This window comes from Monodelphis domestica, chromosome 3 (assembly GCF_027887165.1).
Source record: "Monodelphis domestica isolate mMonDom1 chromosome 3, mMonDom1.pri, whole genome shotgun sequence".
Taxonomy (NCBI): Eukaryota; Metazoa; Chordata; class Mammalia; order Didelphimorphia; family Didelphidae; genus Monodelphis; species Monodelphis domestica.
The window spans coordinates 3,950,675-3,976,534 of record NC_077229.1 but is presented as its reverse complement, the minus strand read 5'-3'; the positions used below and the strand labels follow the sequence as shown (position 1 = coordinate 3,976,534).

The following is a 25,860-nucleotide window of genomic DNA, read 5'->3' as shown; positions in this document are numbered from 1 at the left end:
AAGGATCAGCCTAAACTCAGACTAGGCTATTCAGCTTTTCCCAGTATAGTATGAAGGAAAACTCACCACCGAACTGGACAATAGCGGCAGCCATACCAAGATGCCAAGATGCTCAGCAAGCTGCCAACAGCCACTTTTCCGCCTCCAAAGAGCCCAGAGAAAGGAAGTGACGCTAAATATATAGACGGTTTTACATCACTTTCCGGCATCTCATATGTACCAATGGTAGCTTAAAGTTGACTTAGGACAGCCAAGGGGTCTGTCAGTTCTTTCTGATTTGTCATATGCTAGCAATCTGTCATAGGCCATCCTCCTAAATACTTAATCCTTAAGTATGGTTGTAGACATTACTGATTTAGTTAGACTAAATAAGGTGGAGTAATCTAAAGTTCACAATTTCCTGATTTTTGTTAGACTAAGTAGGGTGGAGTAATCTACTCTTCATACTCTTGAGGAAAGATTCCATAGGGTACCATTTGTAAGCATGGATCTAGATGTGATGGAAGTGTCTTCAAAGAAATTATAATGTAGTACCTCTTCAATTCACATTTGTTTTTCTATAAGTATATTTGACTTCCTTTGTGTGAGTCAAACTCCCTATCCCTTTTTATGATCATAATAGTAATAGCCTTTATAATTATTTTTACAACACAATCATTAGTTTTGAGTTCATAGCCAAATAATATAATTTCCTTTATAGAAATTATAAACATTAGCTCAGAAAATTACAGTTTGGGGTGGTATCAAATCATGTTTACATCCTGACCTTAAACCTATAACCCAGGAGATTCCATAAATCCTGTCACACACCAGTTGGGTGTATAACAAAATGGTCAGACAAAAAGAGGAAAGATGATCTTGCTGTAGAACAAGTCACACAGGAGGTGGAGGGCTACTCTTGTCTTCACATATCAGCTAACCAAAACAACACCAAGACGCTGAGTACTACCAGGTTACCACCCATAGTGATCTTTTTTACACTTACCAGACTAATCAGCACTTGCATTATTAAGATACCCATGTGAATGATTTTGTATCATATTTTCATTGTGACAGTTTTCTGTCACTGCATCATAAGATTTATTGGAATAAAAAAGGCTATCTCCTAAGGCTCAGGGTCTCTGCACTTTATTTGACCAGGGTCCATCTTTATTGGGATTCTGGACTCCTCCCAATAAATGTATTCAGTTTGGAGAGCTGTACTGGTGTGATAAATTTTCACCACATATGTAGCACAGACCTTAATGCAAAATAGGCTTAAGATTTGATATAGAAGTGATAGGTCTAGCAATTGTAGAAATACATTTAATTGTATCAGTTTTGGTACATTGGCTTCTGGATTCAGTTAGTCCAGCATGTAAATGTAACTATTTTATACCTAATGTTATCTATATCTTATTTGGTTATGAATTCTTTCCTTATCAATGAATTGCTCTGGAAGGTAAAATATTCTACACCCCTTTAATTTTCTTATGGGATCACACTTCATATACAAATGCCCATTTGGACCTCATCTTAGGAGATTTTATGATATAGTAGAGGGAATACTCTGATTTTGAGCAGGGTGATAGCTCAGTGTGAATGTCTGTGGTTTCTGTGATATACAATATAAAATTTTAAGACTGGTCCTAAATTAAGTTTATTTAAACTAAGGCAGTAGAGGGGAAAGATGGAAAAATAAGGGAGACATACTTTCCTCATTGCTCCATTTAGCTTGCTATTCTCTGGCCATCATTAGGGCACCCTAGTCATGCTCACAGGGAAGTCCAGCCAACAACAAAATTGAAAGAGAAGAGCTCTGATATGTAAAAATGGAGATTTGAACCCCAGACTTCAACCCCCAGATGTCCTTGCTAGCTCCTAGAATTCTCTCATCTCCCTGAGTGCAAGAACAATAATTATTATTTAAAGGAGCTCTCCACCTACTGGGAGCTCTTCCTGCTTCTGCTTCGAAGCACACACAACTCTCTACCTAACAGGCAAGATATGAGTGGTTGTGAGTGGGCTCTCTGGGCCTAGACATGTGCTTTCTTATTTTGTATTTTCTTTAAATTCTTAATCTTTAATAAATCTCTAAAAAATATAATACTTCTAGCAGAGAGAAACTAATTTTTACCTGCCACAGTTTGGCATTTTTAATCTTAACAGTCTGGTGTAACCACTTTGGGAAAATGAAATACCTTCAATCTTCTGATTCTTTTCTGATCTACTGTTACTAAGTTCAGCTTTTCATAGCTACTGCTTAGGAATTTTTTTTAAGCCACATTTATCTGGCCAAGGTTTTTTTACCCTTGCAAAGCTGTTGCTGATCCAGCTCGTTCCAGCCATTAGATAGCTCACCGGCTCCCGGCTCAGCCTGGCCCTGCCTGCCTGCCTGCATTCCCGCCTCTGCTCCAGACGTGTTTGCTGCTCACCTGGCCCCAGCAATTGTCCCCCTGCCTTCCTCCCTGCCTGCCTGTTTCTGCGCCCTAGACCTAGACAGCTCATCACCCAGGCTGATGGTGGCAGACCCAATTTCTTCAGGATCGAAAACCAACTGGTAAAAAAATGGGGTAATTTTCCCTTAGGCTAAGATTAACCTCCACATGGACTAGGGGGGATCACAGGAGGGGAGAAAGAAAGGGAAAGAAGAAAGAGACTTTTCCAAACAGGAAGTTGATTGCAAGCATGGCATATTTCAAAGAATATCTTTTGAGTGCACTGGTCCTTTTATTTATCTCACTTGAGATTCAGGAGAGAAATTCATCTCCCTGCAACTCTTTGCCATTTGTTGAGATTCCAAAAACTCACTATGGAAGGGCAGCTGGATGTCTCAGTAGACTGAGAGCCAGGCCTAGACACGGGAGATCCTGGGTTGAAATCTGGCCTCAGATACTTCTCAGCTGTGTGGCCATGGATGGGTGGCTTAAACCCCATTGCTTAACCATGACCAATCTGCCTTCTGACAATAGGCATCTAAATGGATAAAAATCCAAGGAACTTAAAAGAGACTGGAGGTTATATTTTTAACAGACTCCAGTGTTTTATAAAAATCTCTGTATTCTATTGCATTTTACTGTTTGTTTTGTTTAAGATTTAACTTTGTGATTTTAAGTTCATATATTACTGCATCCATATTATTCTGTTACAATGGATCATTTTAATGTACTGAGTTTTAACTACTGTTAAATTCTGTTGCTTTACACCTATAACTATACTGAATGAACAAACATTGAATAAGCCCATATAAAAAACAGCTTTTCTATTTTTGCCTTTGTAAATTGTCACATAGAGGATGGATGGATTCCATCAGAAAATTGTATAACAATCTTTGAAAAATTTAATGTGCTAAATATCTCAACTGATTTTAAGGGTTTTCTAGACATGATTTTTAGAGTTGTTTTTTTTATAAACCCTTACCTTCCGTCTTGGAGTCAATACTGTGTATTGGCTCCAAGGCAGAAGAGTTGTAAGGGCTAGGCAATTGGGGTCAAGTGACTTGCCCAGGGTCACACAGCTGGAAAGTATCCGAGGCCAGGTTTGAATCTAGGACCTCCCGTCTCTAGGGCTGGCTCTCAATCCACTGAGCTACCCAGCTGCCCCCTAGAGTTTTTTCTTAACAATCTCTGGTCATTTTTGCCTGCCCCTAACCCAAGGTGTAAGGCCCATTCTAGTAGCTGAAGTGAAATACAATTATAATCCCCAACCTTCCCACATTTCTAAAAATGTGAATGGAAGTTGGGCAGTTAATCTCAGGGCATTTATACCCCTAAAAAGCCTAAAAAAAAAAGAGTACCCCTCTTTTATAACTCTTCAGTTCACTACTTTGCTTCCACCAGAATATCTAGATTTCTTGATGATGTTCTTAACCCAAAATAAGTTTAACTTTATCTAAATACCAAGGTTGAAAGATTTGCTACATTTGTAAAAACTTGTGACAAATATCCATCAATTTTATAGGCCTTTAAAAATGCCATACAGCAACTCATGTGAAATATGATAGTGTTTGTTTGCTATTGTACTTAATTGGGCTATTGAGGATTTTGGGGATACTGATATTTACATATTTATACTACTGTTCTTTATAAAAAAACTGTTACCTTGTGAAATTCACAGTGGATCATGGCCAGATATGAAGAGGAAATGGAACTCATTTTTGGTGAGAAAGCCTTGCATGCTATATTTTCTTAGCTGACACAGTGTGTCAATGATTATAAGCTATATTTTTGAATTTTAAGACTATTATATTTTGCTTGCATGTGCAATATACTATTTCAGTTTTTTATTTTTTCTCTCCTTTTCTATATTTGAACATGTCACCAGCATTAAGATTTTCTTTAACTTTTTGATTTAGCAGTAATATGTTTAAAATACATTTGCTATAATACTAATGCATGCCCCAAAAGCTTAAGACTATAAAAATGATGCCACTAATTATTTAAAATAAAATTCATGGGACTTTGCTTAATAATTCTGTCTGATTCCAGGACAAGATATACACAAAAGAGCCATTGCATAGGGCCAAAGATAAGCTAATCCAAGACGGACTGATGCACTTCCAAGCCAATGCAAAGGTCTTGAACCTAGTGTGAAGACTCGAGCTTGATATGTTTATCATGTTATGACATCCTTGTGTATCCACACTCTTCGTGAAAATACTTACAGATGAGTATCCCAAACCTTGGCAACTACCTGGCTCCTATAATCTGGTCCCCTTTCTGTCTCTCATAGAGTGGAAACTTTCTGTAGTCCTGGCTACTGACTGGGTAAATGCATCATTGCCTAGATCATTTTAATTGGACCCTGATTCAAGGACCTGTTATAGATTTATTTTTCCTTTACTTGGAATTTTTACACATAAGACTTTGATAGTCTATATTTTCATTCAGAAATTATCTTTTTTATTTGGATTTTTCTGATGTCTTTTTAATTTCTCTTCCCAATTGATTCATATACCTCATAACTCAGCCATGTATCCCTAAGTGATCCTGTATTTTTTCAATCACCCTCAAGATGGGGAAATGTAAAAAATATTATTATTTAAATTGAAAAGTTTAAATTCCTTTTTTTTTACAAAACCTTTTCTCCACCCACTAATTCACAAATCTCACCTAAGGAACCAACAGCAGGTTTTTACTTTGCCTAGGCCCCTAGGGGGGCTAGTCGAGGGGCCAGTGCAAGAGACATCAAGTCCTTGTCTCATGATCTCTTGACTATTACTACCTTTTTCCTTCTGCCATTCCATCAATGATTTCCATTTTGCAATCCTTGTCTCGGTGCCAATTTCTTGCTCATGCTAGATATTCTGGCCCAGAGAGGGGGAAGGATAAATTTCCTTCACACAATAGCAAAACTGGATCTGTATGTGAACATCTTTTGACATAGCTTGTATTCTTAAGGTTCCTCCCCGGTATGGATTCTCTGATGAAAAGCAAGGCTGGAGGTATGACTGAAAGTCTTTCCACAGTGCTTGCATTCATAAGGTTTTTCCCCAGTGTGGATTCTCTGATGTACAGCTAGATTGGAGCTACATATGAATATCTTTCCACATTTCTTGCATTCATATGGTTTCTCCCCAGTGTGGATTCTCTGATGTACTGTAAGTTTGAATCTTTCTTTGAATGCCTTTCCACATTGATTGCATTCATAAGGTTTCTCCCCAGTGTGGATTCTCTGATGTACAGCAAGATGGGAGTTATTTATGAATGTCTTTCCACATTGCTTGCATTCATAAGGTTTCTCTCCAGTGTGGATTCTCTGATGTACAGCAAGATGGGAACTCCGACGGAATGTCTTCCCACACTGCTTACATTCATAAGGTTTCTCCCCAGTGTGGATTCTCCAATGTACAACAAGATGGGAATTATTTGTGAATGTCTTTCCACACTGCTTGCATTCATAAGGTTTCTCCCCAGTGTGGATTCTCTGATGTACAGATAGATGGGACTTAACTGTGAAGATCTTTCCACACTGCTTGCATTCATAAGGTTTCTCCCCAGTGTGGATTCTCTGATGTACACCCAGTTGGGAGCTCCGAAGGAATGTCTTTCCACATTCCTTGCATTCATAAGGTTTCTCCCCAGTGTGAATTCTCTGATGTACTACAAGATTGGTGCTGTTTCTGAATGCCTTTCCACATTGCTTGCATTCATAAGGTTTTTCCCCAGTGTGGATTCTCTGATGTTTAACAAGACTGGATTTATCTATGAATGTCTTTCCACATTGGTTGCATTCATAATATTTTTCACCAGTGTGGATTCTCTGATGTAGAAAAAGACTGGAGCTCCGACTGAATGACTTTCCACATTCCTTACATTCATAAGGTTTCTCCCCCGTGTGGATTCTCTGATGTAGAAAAACACTGGAGCTCCGACTGAATGACTTTCCACATTCCTTGCATTCATAAGGTTTCTCCCCAGTGTGGATTCTCTGATGTACAGCAAGATGGGAGCTACGACTGAATGTCTTTCCACACTGCTTACATTCATAAGGCTTCTCCCCAGTGTGGATTCTCTGATGTTTAGCAAGACTGGATTTATCTGTGAATGACTTTCCACATTGTTTGCATTCATAAGGTTTCTCCCCAGTGTGGATTCTCTGATGTACAGCAAGATGGGAGCTACGACTGAATGTCTTTCCACATTGTTTACATTCAAAAAGTTTCTCCCCAGTGTGCATTCTCTCGTGTCCAGGAGGACTAGCTCTGTGCATAAAAGTCTCTCCATACTGATTACTTTCACTAGATTTTTCCTCAGTGTAAATTCTTTGATGTTCAATATAAGATGAATTTTGAGGGGCAACACAGAATACTCCAAAAGCAAAGTTATCAGGCCCATCACTAATGAATCTTTGAAGGCCCATTTCTAACACAGAAGGGCTCATATCTGTTGGATTCGCCTTCATTTCAAGTTTGATCTCTCTTTCTAAAAGAAACAAACAACAAAACATACATAGAGAGAGATATATACACATATATAACTATCTCCTTTCCTGAATTGTCAGTACATGAACTGCTTTATATCCTATTTCCTCAGATAAGAAGAAAAGTTATCCAACTTAAATGGGCACAATCAATTCTTTGAAAATGCCATTACCTCAAAGCTAAAGAACAATTCCAATAAGAATGTTTTTCCCATGTGATCTCATTTGCCCTTCATAACAAATCTGGGATTTTGGCCAGGCTAGCTTTATTATATTCCTAACTCAGACCATGACCTCAGAAAAGCTGCATGAGTTAATTGACCCAAAATCCTGGCAGCTGAGATCAAATCCTGTGACTGACATGCTCTGTCCACAGCACTAGACAATTCACTTTCAATCTTTTTGTTTTCATTTTCACTGTCTCTTCATAGGTATGACACCACTGGGTGCATGTAGACTAAATATTGTGCTATTATTTCATCATCTAGCTTCTCTGTAAGTATTATGTAATTCCCTTCGTGACTGCTTTCGACCTTATTTTTTTAAATTTAATACATGTTTACATGTATTAAATACAAGGGCCTACAGTTTATGTCAGGCCCAAGTTCTACCAGGATCCTTGAATTCTGGCCTCTCTCCTAGAAGGCAAATGCATGCTCTGGCCTTAACCATATTTCTGAGAAGTCAACAGTACTGTTGGAATACAGAGCAGGCCCAATCCTAAAGATCCCAGAAACTTTTCTCTAGGTTGTCATCTTCCTAAAGTAAGGTTCTGTGGTCATCTGATTGTCCATGAACAGGACAAAGACTAAGCCTGAGAGACCAAGAAAGGGCCTGGGCTGCTGACTTAGGGAAAGCTTAGCCTTGGATTTCTTCCAAATAAGGCAGCAGTCTTTACTCTTGCTCATGGGCTGCAGGTCAATGGAGTGAAGGAAAATCAGGAAACCAGCTGCCTGGCTCCACTCTATATTGAGGTTCCCTGACCTCAGCTGGGTCGTCTCCATGACAAGGCAATCCTATGATTTCTCTCTCATGGATTCACTTTGCCACCTAGCACAGCAGTTTTCCAAATATTTCCCTGGTTTCTAGCTCTCCCTCACGGCTTCCTCCCACCCCTTGCTTTACCTTCTGAGCTGAGAACTTGGCCTTATATTTCAGTGAACAAAAACTGGACTACTCTGAGGTCTCTTATCCTCTTATCCTTCATAACTCACCCAGCTCAGCTGCCTTAAATTTCCTTTTTGGCCTCAGGATCAGAGAAAAAGGTCATTCTTCTCCTAAAGAAAATCTCTTTCCATGGGAAAAGCCCATACCATCCCTCCTTTAAGCCCATTTTTCCTCTCTGCAGGGCCCCCATTGTTCTTTCATCTTCAGCCTTTCCCACTCTAATGAGCTAATGACTCTCTTCCTCTGGGAACCAATAAACTATTTCTCCCCAATGCTCTAAACACTCTCATTTGATGTCTTTCTCATGATGAGATACTGTCCAATATCTGTTCTCTGGTTCAGGGCTAAAAACTGCTAGAAAAGGCCATTTGCAGTGAGTTGTAACACTGCTTTTCCCTTGTTTTCTATGCTATACTTTCCCCTAGAATACACAATCTGGTTCTCTTGAAGCCCCAGGCCATACCCCCTATGAGAACTCTCTAGTGCTCCTTCTCTTCAGAGACTTCCCTCTCATGACTGGCTGCCCTGGATATAGGAACTAGAGGGCTTCTACAGAACAGGAGGCAGCTATCTGCTCCAGAAGAGGGTGAGTTCCATGAAGCTAGTAGGGGAAGTTCACTGAAGCTCTTTATGTCCCCTATAACTTAGCAAAGGCCCCGGCATAGAGCAAGCTCTCATACATGTTTGTGAATACAACTGAGTTTAGAAGGGATATACTCAACCCTTCTGGCATCTACAGGAGACTTCCAGGCTCTGCAATCCCAAACACTGACTTTGTAGAGGGTCACAGACTGATCTAATGAAGGGAGTTGATAGGAAATGAAGTCAAACAGCCTTATCTAATAGAAGGGGAAACTGAGGCTCAGGGTTTCCATGACTTGCCCAGGGAGTCCCTGCAAAAACCTCTGAATAAAAATTCCAAGTTGGGTCTTCCTGCCCCCAAATCTAGCCATGACTTCACCAGAACATACAGAAGCCTCTGGACACCCTGGCTCAGCCACATCTCTTTTCCTCTCCCTCACCTGGGAAGGAACTTCCTGGGTCTTCTTGCTCTAGCATCCACAAGGTTGCCCTCTGCTCCAAAGAAGAAATCACATCTTCAGGAGGAGCTTGAAGCCCTGGGCAAGAGAAAATCAGTCAGAGAGGAAGATGGAGAGAAGCTTGTCATTGAGTTCTCTTTAAGGAAAGGTGGGAGTCCAGTGACTCCATTCAGAGACTGTCAATGAGGTTTCCACAGGAATCTGCCCCTACCACTCAGTGTCAGTAATGTAGGAGCCCAGGGCAGGATGTGCCTGTTACTCTGCTGGGGGACCTCCAATGAGCAACAGCCCAGCAACTATATTCTGGTTCATACTGGCAGAAACTCCTAAACTCCAAAACTGGGTCTGAGGATCAGTGTGCTGGGTCAGTCTGAAGCCCCAGACACAGGGACCTTGAAGGATCAGCTTTTGACCCAGTACCCTGCCTGCTCCTCCCTGCCTGATGCCTCTGAATTTTGTGGACTCTTCTCTTGGGGAGTCTCTGCTGGAGAAAACAATAACCAATCTAGAACCAGAACATTTGGTTCTGGGCATTTTCTTCAGAGAAGGCTGGATTCAGAGCATAGTTTTCTATTATATGAAAATGAGAGGCAGCTAGAAGGGGAGAAAGTGGGGGCCTGAGATTAGAGGCAGGAAGGCCTCAGTTTACATTTCACCATAAACAGTTCCTATGTGGGTGCCTCAGAACAAGTCACTTAATTGAATCTATTTCCTCATCCATAAAATGGGAATAATTTTGTCAATGGAGAGGAAGAATTGCCATACTAAAGAGAAATCTCTGGGCAGAGCCCCATGCCAAGAGCAGGTCTTTATAAACGCTTCATCCCTTCCCTCCCTTCCTTACTGGCTCTGCTGGAGGTTTAAGGCAATAGGAAGGAAGACAAGAAGAAACCATCTCTGCTGGAGACACGGAAGAGCTGTGAGCTATGCTGGTTAAAGAGAAAAAGGTCCCAAACAGTAGATCCACCCTAGAGAGGAAGAAGGTGGGAGGAAAACCCTCCTGAACAGTTTTCCCAGATGGTCTGTGAGACACAATTCCGGGCCAGGGAGAGGCAGGACAGAATCAGCTCTGAGATTACTTTCACGTCTGAGATTGTGAAAAACGCATTTGATCTTGGATTTCAGGAGCACGAAAGGGAGCACATGAGGTCCCATTACACTATGCAAATTCCTTTTACAGAAGAACCAGGAAGCAGGAGGGCCCTGGCTCTGGGACTCACCATACCAGCCCTCCTCCCTTCCTCATGACTGAAAACTGCTCCCAACCCTGCCTGCTGCTGAGTGTGATATTCCCTTGGATGGCAGACTTGGGCGGCAGAGAGAGGGCTTCTTACCCACAGAGAGCAGGTTCCTGGCGTTCTCCAGCATCACCTCCTTGTATAGCTCCTTCTGGGGAGGGGACAGGAGGCGCCACTCCTCCCGTGTGAACTCCACAGCCACATCCTTGAAGGTCACCACCTCCTAGAGCAGCCCAAGTCAGAGCAGAGGCTGAAAGTCACATCACAATGAAGAGCCCACCTCGGGTCAGTTACAGGAGGAAACTGACCCACAGAGAAGGGAGGGGCCCAACATACCGCCCTTTGTCAGTGTCGGAGCCAGCACTAGAAGCTGAGACTTCAAGAGCCCAATGAAGGCTTGAGAAGAGCAGCTCTAGGGTCCTTTGAAGGGAAGATTTTCTAGTGTGTAAAGGGAAATCTCAAAGGGACCTCCAGTGTAGCCTGGATCCCAGGGACTCCAGCTCTGGAATGTAGGTGTCAGTCAGGTGTCTGTGGTCCTGTTGCTGTGTCCCAGGGCAGACAGAATCAGTGTGAGACTCATCAACATGCCAGAGCCCGAGCCACAGAGAGGGTAGCTGGGGGGAAGGTAAAAGTTAGGTGAGGGAAGGAGGGAGAGCTTTCATACCTTCAACTGGAACTGACTGGCTCTCTGGGCTGGGGGCTTGTCTCTGAGCTTTCCTGATCTCTTGATCTCTGGCAAGCACAGCCTGAGCAAGCTGAATGGAGATCTAAAAAGGCCGAGACCTCTCTCTCTACTAATAAATGCTCATCAGGTAATGAGCCCCCAGGTCAGTTTTTACTTATAACACTGTGGAAGGCACGAGAAAGGAGAGAAGGTGCTCCGCAGAGCTCGAGGACTCAGGGTGCAGCCCGGGTGACCCATCCTCGGAGAAGGCTGAGCTGATCTCAGATCATTTACTTATTCATCCTCTTGACCAGTAACTGCTTTTGTCTGCGAACTGCCTGAGTCCTGCTTCTCTGCCTCCTGACTCAGCTCCACACTCAGCCAGCCTGTAACAGGGGAAGTGCAGAATCCAGCTCTTGGGCTTTTCATCACCGTTCTAGCCTCATTTCAAGGCATCTGTTGGCCTTGGAAGATTCAGGTGAGCCCCAGGGAGTCAGGTCTGGTCTTTCTCCGCCCCAATCCATCTCAGAGATGTCTGGGTTGCTGCCCAAAGTTGGGATCCTGACCTTGCACTGGACTCACACAAGCATCTCTTCTTAGTCTGAGGAGAGGAGGGCTGGGGCACTGCTGGCCCTTATTACTGATTATTCCACTCAGTCACAGTGTCCCTGATTATCCCAGCTCTATAACCACTGGTGACCCTCCATCCTATGACGGACATCACTTACCCCGTCTGCTCGTTCTTCTATGTTCCTCCAAACCTATCAGAGAGATCTAAGCTTCTGCTTAGGGTTTGGAGTATTAACAGAGGCAACCCCTTGACTCTTTTATTGACAGGCAGTATTGTCCTGCTTGTCTTCCTTGGAGAGCTGCTTCACGTTACCCTTGGGTTAAATGTCACTCCCAACACCTGCAAATGGGAGCTTCCCAATGTTGGACAGAACAATTGATGTTCATTAGTGAAGAGGAGTCTGCAGTAGTTTTAGGAAGAGACCCCAAAGTGAAGAGATCATTTGCTTCTTGAATACCCAGAGCACAAACTCTGCGCCTCAGCCTTTGGACTCCAAAGCCACATGAGGGTACACCGTAGATGAAACTGCACAAAGACAATCGTCATTCTTGGTCACCAAGAGACCGCCACTACCCAGAGCAGCAGAAAGGCAGGAGGAGTGACTAAATGAAGACAATAGTAGTAGCAAAAGAACATCAGAAAGAGCAAAAAGAGGCTTCTTTTAAAAACTACAGACAAGAGGAAAGGGAAGAAGGAGGAAACCCAGGAGGGCTGAAGCTGAAGACAGAGGGGATCAAGGGAAGAATCACCCTGTGTCCCATCTGCTCCAGGAGGATGCTTCTTGTGATGGACTGCAGGACACAGGGGAGAAGAGGAGGTAGATACAGAGAAGACGGGACACAACAGGGTATCTCAAGAACCAGAAACTGTCATTTCCATTCCCTCCACATTCAGCACCTGTTCTGCCCTTCTGGGGATTTCCCAAGAGTTTTACGTAAAAGACAGTCCTTGCCCTCCAGGAGCTCACAGTCCAGTGGGGGAGGGAGACAATACACAGACACATGGACATAAATCAAGCTCTGCCTAGGAGAAATGGGGAAGAATGGAAAGGATGAAGGCACTCCAAGAGGGAGGAGGGAAGGTTTCCTGTAGAATGTTTTTAGCTTTTAGTTGGGACTTACAGGAAATTTAAATTGATCAGTGATCTGAAGTGTGGAGGGAAAATGTCCCAGATATGAGGTAAAGCCATTGAACATTATCTGGAACTAGACACAGCTAGATCACATGGTTGATCTAGAGTGCCACATCTGGAGTCAGAAAGATATGGATTCAAATGTGACCTCAGTCACTTCCTAGCTGTGTGATCCTGGATAAGTCACTTAACTCTGACTACCTAGTCCTCATCACTTATCTATCTTAGAACTGATCCTGAGATGGAAGGTAAAGCTTAAAAAATAAAGCCCCCAAACAACCTTTTCCACTTTGGGGCAGTTAGGTGACTATGAATATAAAGAACTAGAACTAGAGACTGCAGGTTCTGGGTTCAGATATGACCTCTGATACTTCCTACCTATGTGACCCTGGGCTACCACTGACCCCCAATTGCCTAGCTCTTAGCCATCTTCTGCCTCCACCACAGATGCTTACCATCAATTCCAAGACAGAAAGTAAAGGATTTTTAAAAAAACCTGCAGCTGAAGGAATCAAAGAAGCCAGGTTCCCTAGATCCAAGAATACAGATGGGGAGTAATGAAGGCTTTGAACACCAAACAGAATGGTTTGTATTTGATCCTGGAGGGAACAGGGAGCCATTGGGGTTTACGGAGTAGGGGAGTGACATGATCAGAACTGAACTGTAGGAAAATCACTCTGGTGGGAGAATGGAGGAGGTTTTGGAGTGGGAAGAGCCTTGTGGAAGACAGACGCAGCAGCAGGTTGTCTCAATGTCTAGGAGGGAGGTGATGTAGACTCCCCTGAGGAGGATGGCAAGGACACAGGACACAAGGGGTTGTAGTGGAGAGATGCTGCAAAGATGAAACTGACAGGTCCTGGCGCCATATTGGAAATGTGGGTAAGGGACAGTCAGGAGTCAAGGGGGGCTCCTTGGTTTTGAGCCTGAGGGACAAGGAGGATACAGCTATGGAGAAGGTGGAGGTTCTGTCTAGCTGAGAGAGAACTATGTGCTTGGGACACACTGACCTCAAGATGTCTACTGGCCACCTAGTGTGAAATCCCTGTAAGGAAATTGGAGATGAAAGACTGGAGGTCAGCACAGAAATTGGGGCAGAAAATGCAGATCTGAGACTCATCAGCAGAGAGATGGTGCTTGCATCCCTGGTAGCTGATGAGATCACCAAGTAAAGAAGTCCAGAGGGAGAAGAGTAGAGGACCAAAGACAGGGTTGGAGGAACTGCATTCCCCTAACCCCACTGTTACAAGATCTAGAAAAAGAGTATTAAGGGGAAATTAGCAGGAGCAGGAAGTCCTGCAAGGCAGAAGAGCAAAATTCCAGAACTCTGGAGATGGAGATTTTGCTTCTTCTGAGGGAAGCAGTCAGGAGGAGTTTCTATCTGGTTCTTCTTCGATAGACCTAGAGAATCCGATATTCTCTATCCTGTGGCTTTCCTTGTGATTCAGTTTGCCCCTTTGAATCCTGCTGATGCCGAGAGTGATTTCCAATAGAGCTGCTCAAAACTCCAGAGGACAACTGTCAGTGAGACCCTACCTTTTGAACCCTGTTCCTGCTATCTTCATTTCCTTCCCACTTTTATATATTTACTAAGGGGGGTTAATTTAATTAGTTATAGAAAATAGATTTATAGGTAGAGAAGTATTAGATGGTGTGGTTTAACAAATTTTGGGGGTTTAGACAGATTCTATCAATTCCCTCACCTTAAAATGAACTATTATTTTAGTTATATTTATATTTATCTATATTAATTTAGGTTACTTATTTCAGGGGCAATCCCAGAAAACAGAGAATCACAAGTCAGAGAGACAGGAGCTAAGCTGGGAGAGAGAATCATGTCCTACAACCCTAGAGAAAAGAGAATATCGAGGAGGAGAGAGTGGGCTAAAAGCATCTGTAAAGATGGGATTAACTCACCCCTGGCGATTTTTAGATTTTAGCCACCAGGAATGTATACACCCCAAAACTTAAATGTGGGAGAAGGGGGGTGGACTATGACTCACGTGTCACTGTCTTTAAAATGATGGTAACTTCCTGTGACCAGTTTTTTCTCCTTTGAACTTGGCTTTGGAGGAGCCAGCTTGGGACCTCAGACTGCTCTTCCCTTAGGACTGCCATGAGGGTGAATGAAATAGGCTGACTCCTTTTCCTGCCTCTTCTGGAGGTACTAGCCTCCAGAGAGGCCCCTTGTCTTGGAGGAGGCCTAGTGGCTAGAATTCTTGTTTAATTTACCTCTGGGCCCCTCTTTGCTGGGGCCTCTGATGCCCTGTCCAGGCTGGAGTAATTATCTACACTTTCTTGTTTCCTTACTTTCACTCTTCCTCTTTTTGTAAATAAACTACCATAAAAAGTCATCCTGATTAGCGTAATATATTTTTGGCGACTGCATTTTTATACATTTTGTCCAACCATTAAATTCTAACATCAAAGGCTGCAAACAGGCCTGAGAGGGGAACTGAGAGGGTGGTCTCTACCATCTCAGAAAGTGAAGTTACAGGGAAGGAGGTCTGGAGAAGCCTGAGAAGATGGAGGCCCTACTTGACATGAAAGGGGGTTCCACTCCATGCTCTTATGGGAAAAGGGAGATGAGGACTCACACTGAGGCCAGAGAGGCTTGGTGCCTGCAGTCTACTTGTCCTGAGGGGGGGAGGCTGCAACTTATAGTGGGTGTGGGGGTGTCCTGTATGGCACTAGGAGGATAGGGATAGCTTTGATCCAGCCAAATGTAGAAGAAAGTAAAAGAGGTTAACAGTGACAAGTGAAACATGAAATGCCTGAGGAATCAGAGCTCTGCTCTTCTGAGCACATCAATTTATTAAAGCAACGTATGCCAACTGCCTAACCAATAAGGACGAGGCCCTTTCCTGGGCTTAGGGCTGGACATTGAAATCAGGGGAAAAGAGACTTATCTACCTTAATTAAATGAGACCAATGAATGCAAAGGAAACAATCCAGTGTTGGTTCATCTGCTTTCTAACTGGAGAAAAGATTAGGGACTTGCCAAGTCGGCCTGGGGAAGAGGGACAGAGGAAGCTCCCTGACAAGGGGTCCTTCTCCTTCCCAATGTCTGTACAAAGAAGCAAGAACTGATTGATTGATGTGCAGCCAGTGTGCAGACGAGACCCCGAGACGTACAATCAGGAGAAAACTCCTCCCATCAGTCTCAGAATCTGACTGTGTTTCTGGTCAGCTGACGCTCGGCCATAGCTGAGGGTCTCTAAACAGCACGTACAGGCAGTCCAGTTTCCAGCCAGGCAGGAAGAGGTTCAAATAGGGTAACGAGGCTTTCTCCCAATTCTCCCCATTGAATAAACTTTCCTCCGCAGACAGAATTTGGACGAGGCCACAACTGAAGAGAAGGGACACAAGCCAGCTCCAGCACGGAGTCACAAGACGGAGAATGTTTCCACAATCCACCCCTTCCTGCCCTGAAGCCCTCCCTGCCTTCCCAAGAGGGCATCAGCTCAGTAGATGGCACAAGGTCGGCTTGCCCCAGCTTCTTCACACATTCTACAGGCAATGCTGATACCATGCTTTATGGGAATACTGAGAACAGAGATTTTCTGGAAACCGCAGCCAGGTCAGCTCAGCATCTTTTCTCAGAGAGGGGAAGCTCCTCACTTTAGTACATACATATTTCTCCAGTGAAACCTCACAGAAGCAGCTTCAGATTGAACAGAATGGAGCATCAAATCCAAAAATATAATCCAGGAGAAAAAAAATGTAATTTTGCTCCTCATGCCACAAGGAAGAGGATCTCTGACAGGCTGGATAAAATCCATTTGGAAAAACAAAAGATCAGCCATAACAAGGAAGATAATGACAAGAAGCCAGGATAGCTGGGGAGCGGCACGGCCAGAGCTCAGAGCAGATCACGAGTCAGCCGTCATCCTGAAGCTGGGGGACTGGTAAGGTAAGGAGGTAAAGCAATGGGACAGGCTAAAGAAAGCACCTCCTGTCAAGTGGAGAAGAAGCAATTGGGGAGAAATTTCCTTATTTGGTACAAACTGCTAAGAAAACTGGAATGCAGCCTGGAAGGAAATGAGGCTCAGAGCATAAGCCGACACCACACTCTACTAGACACGGTTTAAGGAAATGTGAGCCAAATATTAAAGATCACACTATAAGAGGTAGGAGAGAGACATCTAATACACATCTCAGCCACAGGAGACGTATGTAGCATATTTTATTGTCTCCCTAATTATAGGTAAAAACAATTTCTAACATTCAGTGTTTTTTCTCCCTCCCTCCCTTAGAGAGTGAACAATCTGACCTAGATTTTACCTGAACAATCACATAAAATAATTTTCCTCATTAGTCATTTGTGGAAGAAATCTCAAACCAAAGACAATGAAAGGAAGGAAAAAAGGGAAACGCATTTTGGTCTGAACTCAGAGTCCATCAGTTCTCTCTGGACCAGGATGGTTTTTCTCATCACGAGTCCTTTGGGATTATTTTATAACCTTGAGTTGCTGAGAACAGCCGAGGCGTTCACAGCTTCTGACCACACACTGTTGCTGTTATCATATAAAATGTTCTCCTGCTTCTGCTCTTACTTTGCCTCAGATTATGGAAGTCTTCACAGGTTTCTCTGAAATGATGCTGCCTGTTATTCCTCATAGACCAACTGTAAAATGGAGATTTGAAACCTAGACTTCAATCCCCAGAAGTCCATGGTATTTCCCAGAATTCCCTATAATCTCATTTAAGTCTCCACCTGGGGGAGATGACAATTAGTATTTAACTGGCTCTCTGCCTCCCACAGGCAATCTCTGCTTGGCATTTTGCAAGATGTAGTAAGCTAGCTTTGAATGGGCTAATCAGCCCTAGGCACGTGGTTTATTATTTTATATCCTTGATTTCTAATAATCATTAATAAACCTCATAAAATATAATACTTTTATTACTAGATTTTAATTTAACTATTACACAACAGCATTACACTATAATCACATACCACAACTTGTTTGACCATTCCTTAATTAATGAATCTCCTGCCATTTCCAATTCTCTGCTATCACAACAAGATCCGCTATATAAATATCTTTGTATAAATAGGTTCTTTCCCCCTGTTGGGGAAATCTCTGGGATACATCTAGATCAAAGGGTATGTATAGTTTGAAAGCCATTTGGGTAGAGCTCGAAATGCCCCCCACCCCAATGGTCAATCAATGGACGACAACTCCACCAACAATGCATGAGTGTCACAGCTTTCACACATCTCTGAAGTGATCCTTTCCTTTTTCAAGCACAATGGCCGAATTGTCATGTGTGACAGGGTGCCTCAGAGGTGTTTCACTTTGTAGTTCAGGGACACAAATGCTTACCCAAAATTGAGGTAGAGACAATTACCCCAAAAAATGGAAAACTTTGATTACTGCAACTAGACAAACTTCTGCACAGAACCTTAACTGTTTGCCTCAGTTACCTCAACCATGAAATAAGGAGAATAAGAACATTTACCCCAGTGTTATTACACAGATGGCTGAAAGCAGATTTATAGGAGAACATAAAGCACTCCAGTCTGTCTGTATGCCATTCTTTGCCACTGAGCAGGATGCCTTGGGGACAAGGCCCGGACGTCTCCCTCAGGACCTCCCTAACCCTATTTACACAGAAAACTTCCAGGCCTTCCAGAAACTCACCCCTTTCTCTGCAGCCTGTCCAACAAGGGAAGGACTAGACCAGGGAGGAATTCTATTGAACAGAGAAGGAATGTAGCCGCTGCTGGCTCTGGTACAAGAAGCTCTGCTCAAGAACACTCAAAGCTCCACTTCTGAGAAAAAGGCTCCATTTCTGTGAGGGCCCTTCCTGGGGTCACCCCAAACTCTTCGGACTCTCTCTGCATCAGGGAGCTCAGCAGCAGGAAGCCAGAGAGGGGGTCACACCTAGGAGTGGATACAAGTCCCAGGGGAGCTCTTTGGGGGCCTCCCCAGCTGTCTCATTCTAGCTGTCATGGACAAGGACCCCGACCATTCCTACAACAGGCTCCACTGGCATATACTGACCTTCCAGGCTCTTCCTCTCCTCTCACACCTGCCTCCTCCTCCTCCTCTGACCCAGGGACACTGGCCTCCTGGCTGATGTTTGGCCAAGACCTTCCCTTGTCTGATTCGGGGCCTTTCCAGGGTCGTCTGTGTCCCTGCAGGGAAGGTTCTCCCTCCTGCCTCTGGCCTGGGAATGTCCTTGGAGTCCCAGCTGAATCCTCCCCTTGGGAACCAATGACCTCACCAGAACCTGAGAGCTTCCCTCCCATAATGCCTCCCTCCATCCGGCCCATAAAGAGCTTGTTTGGACTCAGCTGCTGAGTCAGTGGGGGGGGGGGGGGGGGGGTGCCTGGATGGCAGCCGATGGCTTCTTCCTTCCTTTGGGCTGAGCTATGCCAGGCACACACCTGGGTATTCCTCCACACGGGCTGACTTGGACTAAGAAGAGGGAGAGAGGAAGGAGCTGGAGAGACCCGGGAAGACTCAAGGACTTGAGGCAGAAGCCAGTGAGCAGCTGCAGGGGACAATGACTTCCCTGAGGACAGCACAGACCAGGGGACACCCTCAGGCTCAGCTCTAGATCAGACTCAAGAGGGAACAGGAGAAAAGAAGCAGAGGAAGAGGGTGTGAGTGTCGCCAGGCAAGCAGAGAGCAAAGACAGGATCCCCAGACAGGGAAGGAGTCAGTGATTGTCCTCAGCACTCACTTGTGCCCAAGGAGAAATCCAACCTGGGAAGCAGCAAGGGGGGGGGGGGGGAGCTTTTGGGGTCTGAGCTGCCCAAGGGCCAAGGAATCACTCCCAAAGCTGAGAAGAGCAGAGAAGGGCTGTTCCTCCTGCCTGGGATATGGGGACTGTAAGATGATATCAGAAAATAAGTTTTGTTTCATTAGTTTAGAGACAAGAAGTAAAGTGGCTGCTGGAGAAGGAGCCCGAGTTTGAAGCAGGTGAGAGAGCGGGTTAATTTCAGACGTGACAGTTACAAACCGGTTTTCTGTGTCAATTACTCTGTCTGGCAGTTGGCAGAGACACACCCTGAGACTCTGTCAGGGCTGGAGGAGGAACATCTTTGCTTCTCTGTCTGAGGGAAAGAGCTGAAGGAGCTCAGGGTTTTCCTTTCCCAACCTGGGACACACTATTGACTATCTATTGTGGTTTTATAGATTGTCTAACTCTGAGAAGACCAAAGAAAAACCTGGTCTTTGGTTTGGACTCTGAGTTTGTTAAGGCTCAGAGTCCTAACTTCCTTCTGGTTGAGATTCAACCAGCAGCCTGGTTATAATTTGAAGGTGAAGTTACAATTTATAAGGATAATAGCAGTAGTTTTTATTTAGATAGTATAAATTTGGGTTAGTAAGATCAGGGAGGATTAGTGTAGCCTGTGAAACACATGAGAAGTGGTTCCTTGTGGAACCTAAGAGTTTATTTGGGTGGATTTAGAATCCCTTAGAATTAGAAATCCTTTATTTATCCTCATATATTTCAATAAATTCAATAAATATATAATAAATATATCCTTGTGCCTGGCCATGAAGGGAAGTTCACGTTTGAGCTTCACTTCATCACTGAGGATACTTTTGATTACCTGTATCAAAAATATCCGAAAGCATCCAACAGTTTTGAAAAGTTTTGAACCTATACTGGAACAATTTTTCCATCTGAATATTTTATTCTTATAACTCGCCAATTTATTTTTATAGGACAGAAATGACTCAGCAGGAAGGAGGGGGGAGCTTCCCAGCCCATCTTGTGTCAGAGTCAGGGAAGGGCCTCCCTTGCTAATGGGGCTCCGATCTAGGGCTAGAATGCACTAACCTGGTCTGGGACTCTCTCTCTCTCCAAGGCCATCCCTGGGACTCCAGGCTCCCTATGGAGGCAGTAAAGTAGCCCCAGTGAGTCCATCTGGTGAAGCTCCTGCATCTTTTCCAGGCCTTGTCTCTGTAAAGGTTAAATTAGGAGTTTTGACAAAATAAGAGAGCAGCTTTTAATCATTTAAATTTTAATGAGAATATAACAAAGTTGTAAATTAATACTATCCCTTAAAGCCAGAGGAAAGAAATTTCTAGGAGCTTTTAGCAATTAAGAATTTAGTTTAGTTAAATAGAGATAGTAAAAGAAATTCTTTACTTCTTTTTTAATTCAACAGGTCCCCTGTTAAATTAAAAAAGGAATAAAGAATTTCTTTTTACATCTCTCTATTCAGGGTCTTGCCCCTTCAACCATTCCCCCGCCCCCCCCCCCCACTTTGTGGCCCCCTGAACAGAACTCCAGCCAAAGCTCTTCCCAACAGGCCTTCCTTGGCCCAGGGAATATCTGACTTCAATGCCTTTCTAAGCAGCAGGAGGTGGCCTGGAGCCCCCCTCCCAGGACATTCCCTCCCCTCTTTCCCCAACGTAGAAAATCCCATCTTCCTCACTGCCTTTGGGCTCCCTCTCTGGGCCAAATGCTCTTGGTGGGACCTGAGAAGAAACCTGCCCTGATCTCACTCCCAGCTGTAAACCTTAAAATTTCTCAGACTTATGAATGTTGGGGGTTTCCCCCATTGGGGAATCTTCTACTTGAAAAATTCCCTAGCAGATGGTGAGAACTCTACTTGAGCGTGGGGGCTCCTAGTTTTGGGAGTGTTCCTACTCCACCCTACTTAAGATTGTTTTAGGACAGAAAACTGCTTGCTAAAAGTACTTTGATCCATGCTTATGGAAGGGACAGGAAGTCCTTTGAGTCATGACTGTTTTAGAATTGATACCATGGGATACTAAGTACCTATAAAGGTGGGGCAACTTGTAAACTCAGAGGTTTTCTCTTAATGATATTAGTTGACACAGCAGCATTTTTTTTCTGACTTACTAAAGAAATTAAAACTACTCAGCTGTGAATTCAAAATGGGCGGTCCTTTAGAAACATCTACAGTGATTGGTAGATGTAAGGACTTAGGGGAGGTGACAGAGGAGATTTTGCCCTTAAAAATAAGAGCTTGGATCTCATTCAGGGATCTCGATTTCTGATTCTCATTCTGGAGGATCTCATTCTAAGAGACTCATTTCCTTGAGGGCTGATGCTTGAGGGCTCTTTCCTTGGAGATAGATCTCTTTGAGGAAATCTCATTCTGAAGGAGAGCTCCTTGAGGAGCTCCTCTGAGGGGCTCTGTCCCCCGGGAGGGGAGAGAGGGAGAGAGAGAGAGAGAGAGAGAGAGAGAGAGAGAGAGAGAGAGAGAGAGAGACAGAGAGACAGAGAGACAGAGACAGAGAGACAGAGACAGAGACAGACAGAGAGAGAGAGGCCCTTGGAAACAATCTCTGGCTGGGAGGCTCTTTGAGAAAGGACGCTGGCCTGGTGTCATTAGAATCCTTACTTAGACAGATCTTATGGTGAGTTATAATAAACTGATTGATTTCTCTCTTAAGACTCAGGTCTAGGCCATATTGGCTTAAGGCCCTTCATACTTATTCCTTCTCTCTCTCTCTCTCTCTCTCTCTCTCTCTCTCTCTCTCTCTCTCTCTCTCTCTCTCTCTCTCTCTCTTTCAATTGATTAATCATTGTATTAATTAAATTTCTCTATAAAACTCAGTTGACTTGAACATATTCATAATTGTTTCCTTTTCCCTGGCTTCTCCAATTTTAATTGTAACAGTTTATGGCTCCCACTCTTTTTTCTACAACAATTTAAGCCACCTCAACCTATTTAAATATAACACAGCTCAGGATCTGGCTCAGCCCCATCCCTCCTGCAGCCAGGCCCTGAGCACCTGCACTCTGAGCTGGGGAGGGAGAAGGGACCCAGAGGGAAGAGGTTTTCCCTCCTCTTCCCAGGCTGAGGCTGCCCCACAGAGATTTCCACAGGGTGAGGGGCCTCAGGAGGTACCCAGGAGCAGGTCAGCCCTCAGGGGAGAGCCTGTTGCCAGCAGAGGGAGGGGGGCATCCTGGGAAGAGAAGAGGGTCTGAAGGGGCAGCTGAGCCCCTCCCTCTGTTCCTCCTCTTCTGTCCCCTCCCTTCTCCTGTCCAGACCTCCAAGAGGCAGCAGGGCTTTGGGATCCCCCACAGGAGGGGACCAGGCAGAGCCCAAACCCCCCTGGCAGGGAAGGGGCCTGAGAGCTGTGCCAGAATGGGGAGCCCAGGGAGAGGCTGGGGAAGGGGAGCCAAGGGAGGGGCTGGGAAGGCACCCAGTTCAACAGAGCTCCTGGCAGGGAGGCAGGGACCCTGGGGAGGCTCAAGTGTTGCTGGGGGCAGCTGAGCCTGGAGAACCAGGATGAAGGCTTGCTGGGGTCTCCCTTGGAATTTCGGAGGGCGCCTGGGACCCGCTGGGAATCCCTAAAGGGAACTGGAGCCAGGGAGCCCAAGGTCCAGGGGGCAAGGAAGGGAGCTCAGAAAGGGCTTTGGCTCCTGGGAGGCCGGGGCAGGAAGGCAGAGCTCAGACATCCTCACAGACAGCTGGATATGAGGGCAGCCCAGAGGAATCCCTGCAAAGGAGCTGGGGGTCAGGAATCCCTGGGCTGGGGGAGGGTCATGGGGGCCCCTCCCTGTGCACCAGGGGGAGATCCTCCAGCCAGGAAGCCCTTGGGGGGGGGGTCAGGCCAGGCTCGGGGTTCAAAGAGAAAAGGGGGAGCTGCCCGGAGCACAGGAAGGGTTTGAGGCCAGACTGGAACCCAGGCCCTCCCCATGCAGGCCCACACTCTCCCTGGGGCTCCCTTTGCCAGAGGGCAGTCCTCCCGGTGGGGAAGGCCCTCCTCCACCCTCAGCTCCCCATCCCCGACCGCAGGGCCTTCCTGGAGCTCTGGGGGCCTCCTGGGCTCTCTTCCTCCTTCCTGCCAGCCTCCATTTAGCCGCTCAGGTGACTTTTCTCTGGCTCCACCCCCTCCCCCATCAGGTCCCCCAGGATGCTCTTTGGCACTCCCAGCCCAGATGGCCCCATCCCCCTCCTCCCTGCTACCCCCTCGGCCCCGGGACACACCAGCCTCCTGGTGGGTCTGTGAACAGCATCTCCAGCTCCTGGCCAGGAGCACCTTCTCTGGCTGTCCCCCACGGGCGACTCACGGGTGCTCGGGTGCTCCATTCCCCAGCTCGAATCACTGCCTTCCCCGGCTTCTCAACAGTCCAAACGACAATGTGGCCTCCTCCAGGAAGCCCTCCTGAACTCCTCTTCACTCTCCAGCCTGTTTAGCCAGAATAGAGCCTGCTTGGGGTCACGGAAGCTGAGGCTGCCCCAAGGGCGGGGTGAGCAGGAGCTCGGGGGTCCGGGGCCCAGAGGCAGGACTCCTGGGTCCTGACAGGGCACGGCAAAACTGCATCCGCTACTGGCTCCTCAGAGCCCCCAGAGCCCCCCTCCAGGCCGGAAGATTCCGAAGACGAAGCCGAAGGCCGCAGCCAACCCCTGTGAGACACCCGAGCAGCCTCGGGATACCTTGAACCCCACAGGAAACCCGCACCCCGGCGCTGCCCGCCAGCCCCGCCCAGCTACAGCGTCCCAGGACGCGGGGGAGGGGAGGGGCTCCCGGCGGCCCAGGCGGGAGAGGGAGGATGGAACTCAGCCACGTTCTCGGCCGCCCGCCCTCCCCGAGGCTCCTCCCCCTCCTCTCCCCCTCCCCCTCGGGCCCCGTTGCCCGCTGTTGCCCGCCACCACTTCCTCATTACCGAGGCTGCAGGCGCGGATGGGCGGGAGTTCCACGGCCTGCCTAGGAGCTGAGGCGGAAAAGCCTTTGGAAGTGGATGGGGGGGTCGGAATTCGGTACGAGCATTACTTCCGGCTTTCGGAGGCCTCCGCACGGTCTGTTCCGGGCTTGATGGCCCCGCCCCGCGGCCCTCCCCTTCATTCCTCCGCGCGCTCACTGGGCCTGTCCCGCCCCCGCCCCTCCCCCGTGTGTCAGAGGGCCGCTGGAGCCGGTGCCGGTCCGCTCGCTTGGGCGCGCTCCGGCCTCCTAGCCTTCCCGGGGCCTCAGGCGTCCCCAGTTCCCAGCTCTTCTGGCCCTGCGCTTCGGAAAGGATTCTGCTCGGGCTCTCGGAGGGTCTCCCGCATTCCCAGGTGCGAACGTTCTCGCGGTCTGTCTGTTCCCATCGTGGGGCCGCCTCCGGCCTCGGGTCACGCTTCTCCGCCTTTCCTGCCCTCTTTTCCGCTCTAAGCAGTCACCGGACCGGAACCGCGTCTCTTCTCGTGGCCTGACAGTGCCCGCCGTGTCCTGTAGGGTGCGCGTGTCCGTTTCCTGCGGGAAGCTCTCAGTGACCGGCCGCTTCTCCGTTTGGCTGCCGGCTCTTTGCCCCACGCCGGAGCCTGTGAGGGGGGAATGAAGGCATCCGCTTGGGAGCACCCTCGGGGCGTCCTTTTCCGCCCTCCCTCCCCGCTAGCAGGGAGGAATGACCCTCAGCAAAAGCGGACTCCCCCCTCCCCTCTGCATGTGGCCACCCCCGCGGCACTAGCAGCCCTGGTGGCAACGTTCCAGGCCCCTTTCCTTTCTGGCCTCAGTTTCCCCGTTTGTAAAATGAGGATAATGGTAGCACCTATCTCCGAGAGTTATTATGAGGATTGAATGCGATACTCTTTGTAAAGCCTTAAAGTACAAAAGAAATACCTGTTATTACTGATGGCTGGATGGTAGTGTTTTAAGGGCCAACACTGAGATCAGGAAGACCAGAATTCAAATCCAGTCTCAGACCCTTAATAACGATGTGATGACCCTGGAGAAATCCCTTAACCTTTGTCTGCCTCAGTTTCCTCATCTGTAAAGCGGAGCAAAGGGTAGCATTTCACTCCATGTGTCATTGTGAGAGTCACATGAGATAAAGTGCTTGGAAAACCTTGAAACTCCTTATAAAGGAGAGCTTGTTATTGTATTATATCATCTATGATATTGTAGCATGTTAGGTTCTATTATGTTGTTCCATGTGACATTATCATTGTTCCGTCATTCCAGTCACGTTCAGCTTGTTGTGGGCCCTTTTGGGGGTTTTCTTGGCAAAGATACTGGAGGGGTTTGCCATTTCCTGCTCCAGCTCATTTGATTGAGGAAGAAATGGTGCCAAATAGGGTTAAGTGACTTATCCAGGGTCACACAGCTAGTATGCCATTTCCTGCTCCAGCTCATTTGATTGAGGAAGAAATGGAGCCAAACAGGGTTAAGTGACTTATCCAGGGTCACACAGCTAGTATGCCATTTCCTGCTCCAGCTCATTTGATT

At 46.1% G+C, this 25,860-nt stretch overlaps 1 protein-coding gene across 5 annotated transcripts; it reads right to left on the bottom strand.

Annotated features, from left to right (window-relative positions):
* Nucleotides 1-548: 548 nt before the first annotated feature.
* LOC130453589 (zinc finger protein OZF-like) lies at nucleotides 549-24,460 on the bottom strand. 5 transcript variants are annotated; one of them, XM_056820276.1, is made up of 6 exons: nucleotides 24,323-24,460; nucleotides 23,643-23,844; nucleotides 20,510-20,632; nucleotides 10,442-10,568; nucleotides 9,090-9,185; nucleotides 549-6,902 (listed from the first exon to the last, which is right to left on the bottom strand). In XM_056820276.1, exons 2-6 carry the CDS (start codon nucleotides 23,742-23,744, stop codon nucleotides 5,374-5,376), a joined length of 1,977 nt encoding a protein of 658 aa, XP_056676254.1. In that variant the 5' UTR covers nucleotides 23,745-23,844; nucleotides 24,323-24,460; the 3' UTR covers nucleotides 549-5,373. The 5 variants fall into 5 exon arrangements, with proteins under 5 accessions (XP_056676254.1, XP_056676255.1, XP_056676257.1 ...); XM_056820277.1 differs by having other exon boundaries at nucleotides 23,643-23,864; nucleotides 24,323-24,440; XM_056820279.1 differs by having other exon boundaries at nucleotides 23,726-23,844; nucleotides 24,323-24,402.
* Between the last annotated feature and the right edge of the window lie 1,400 nt (nucleotides 24,461-25,860).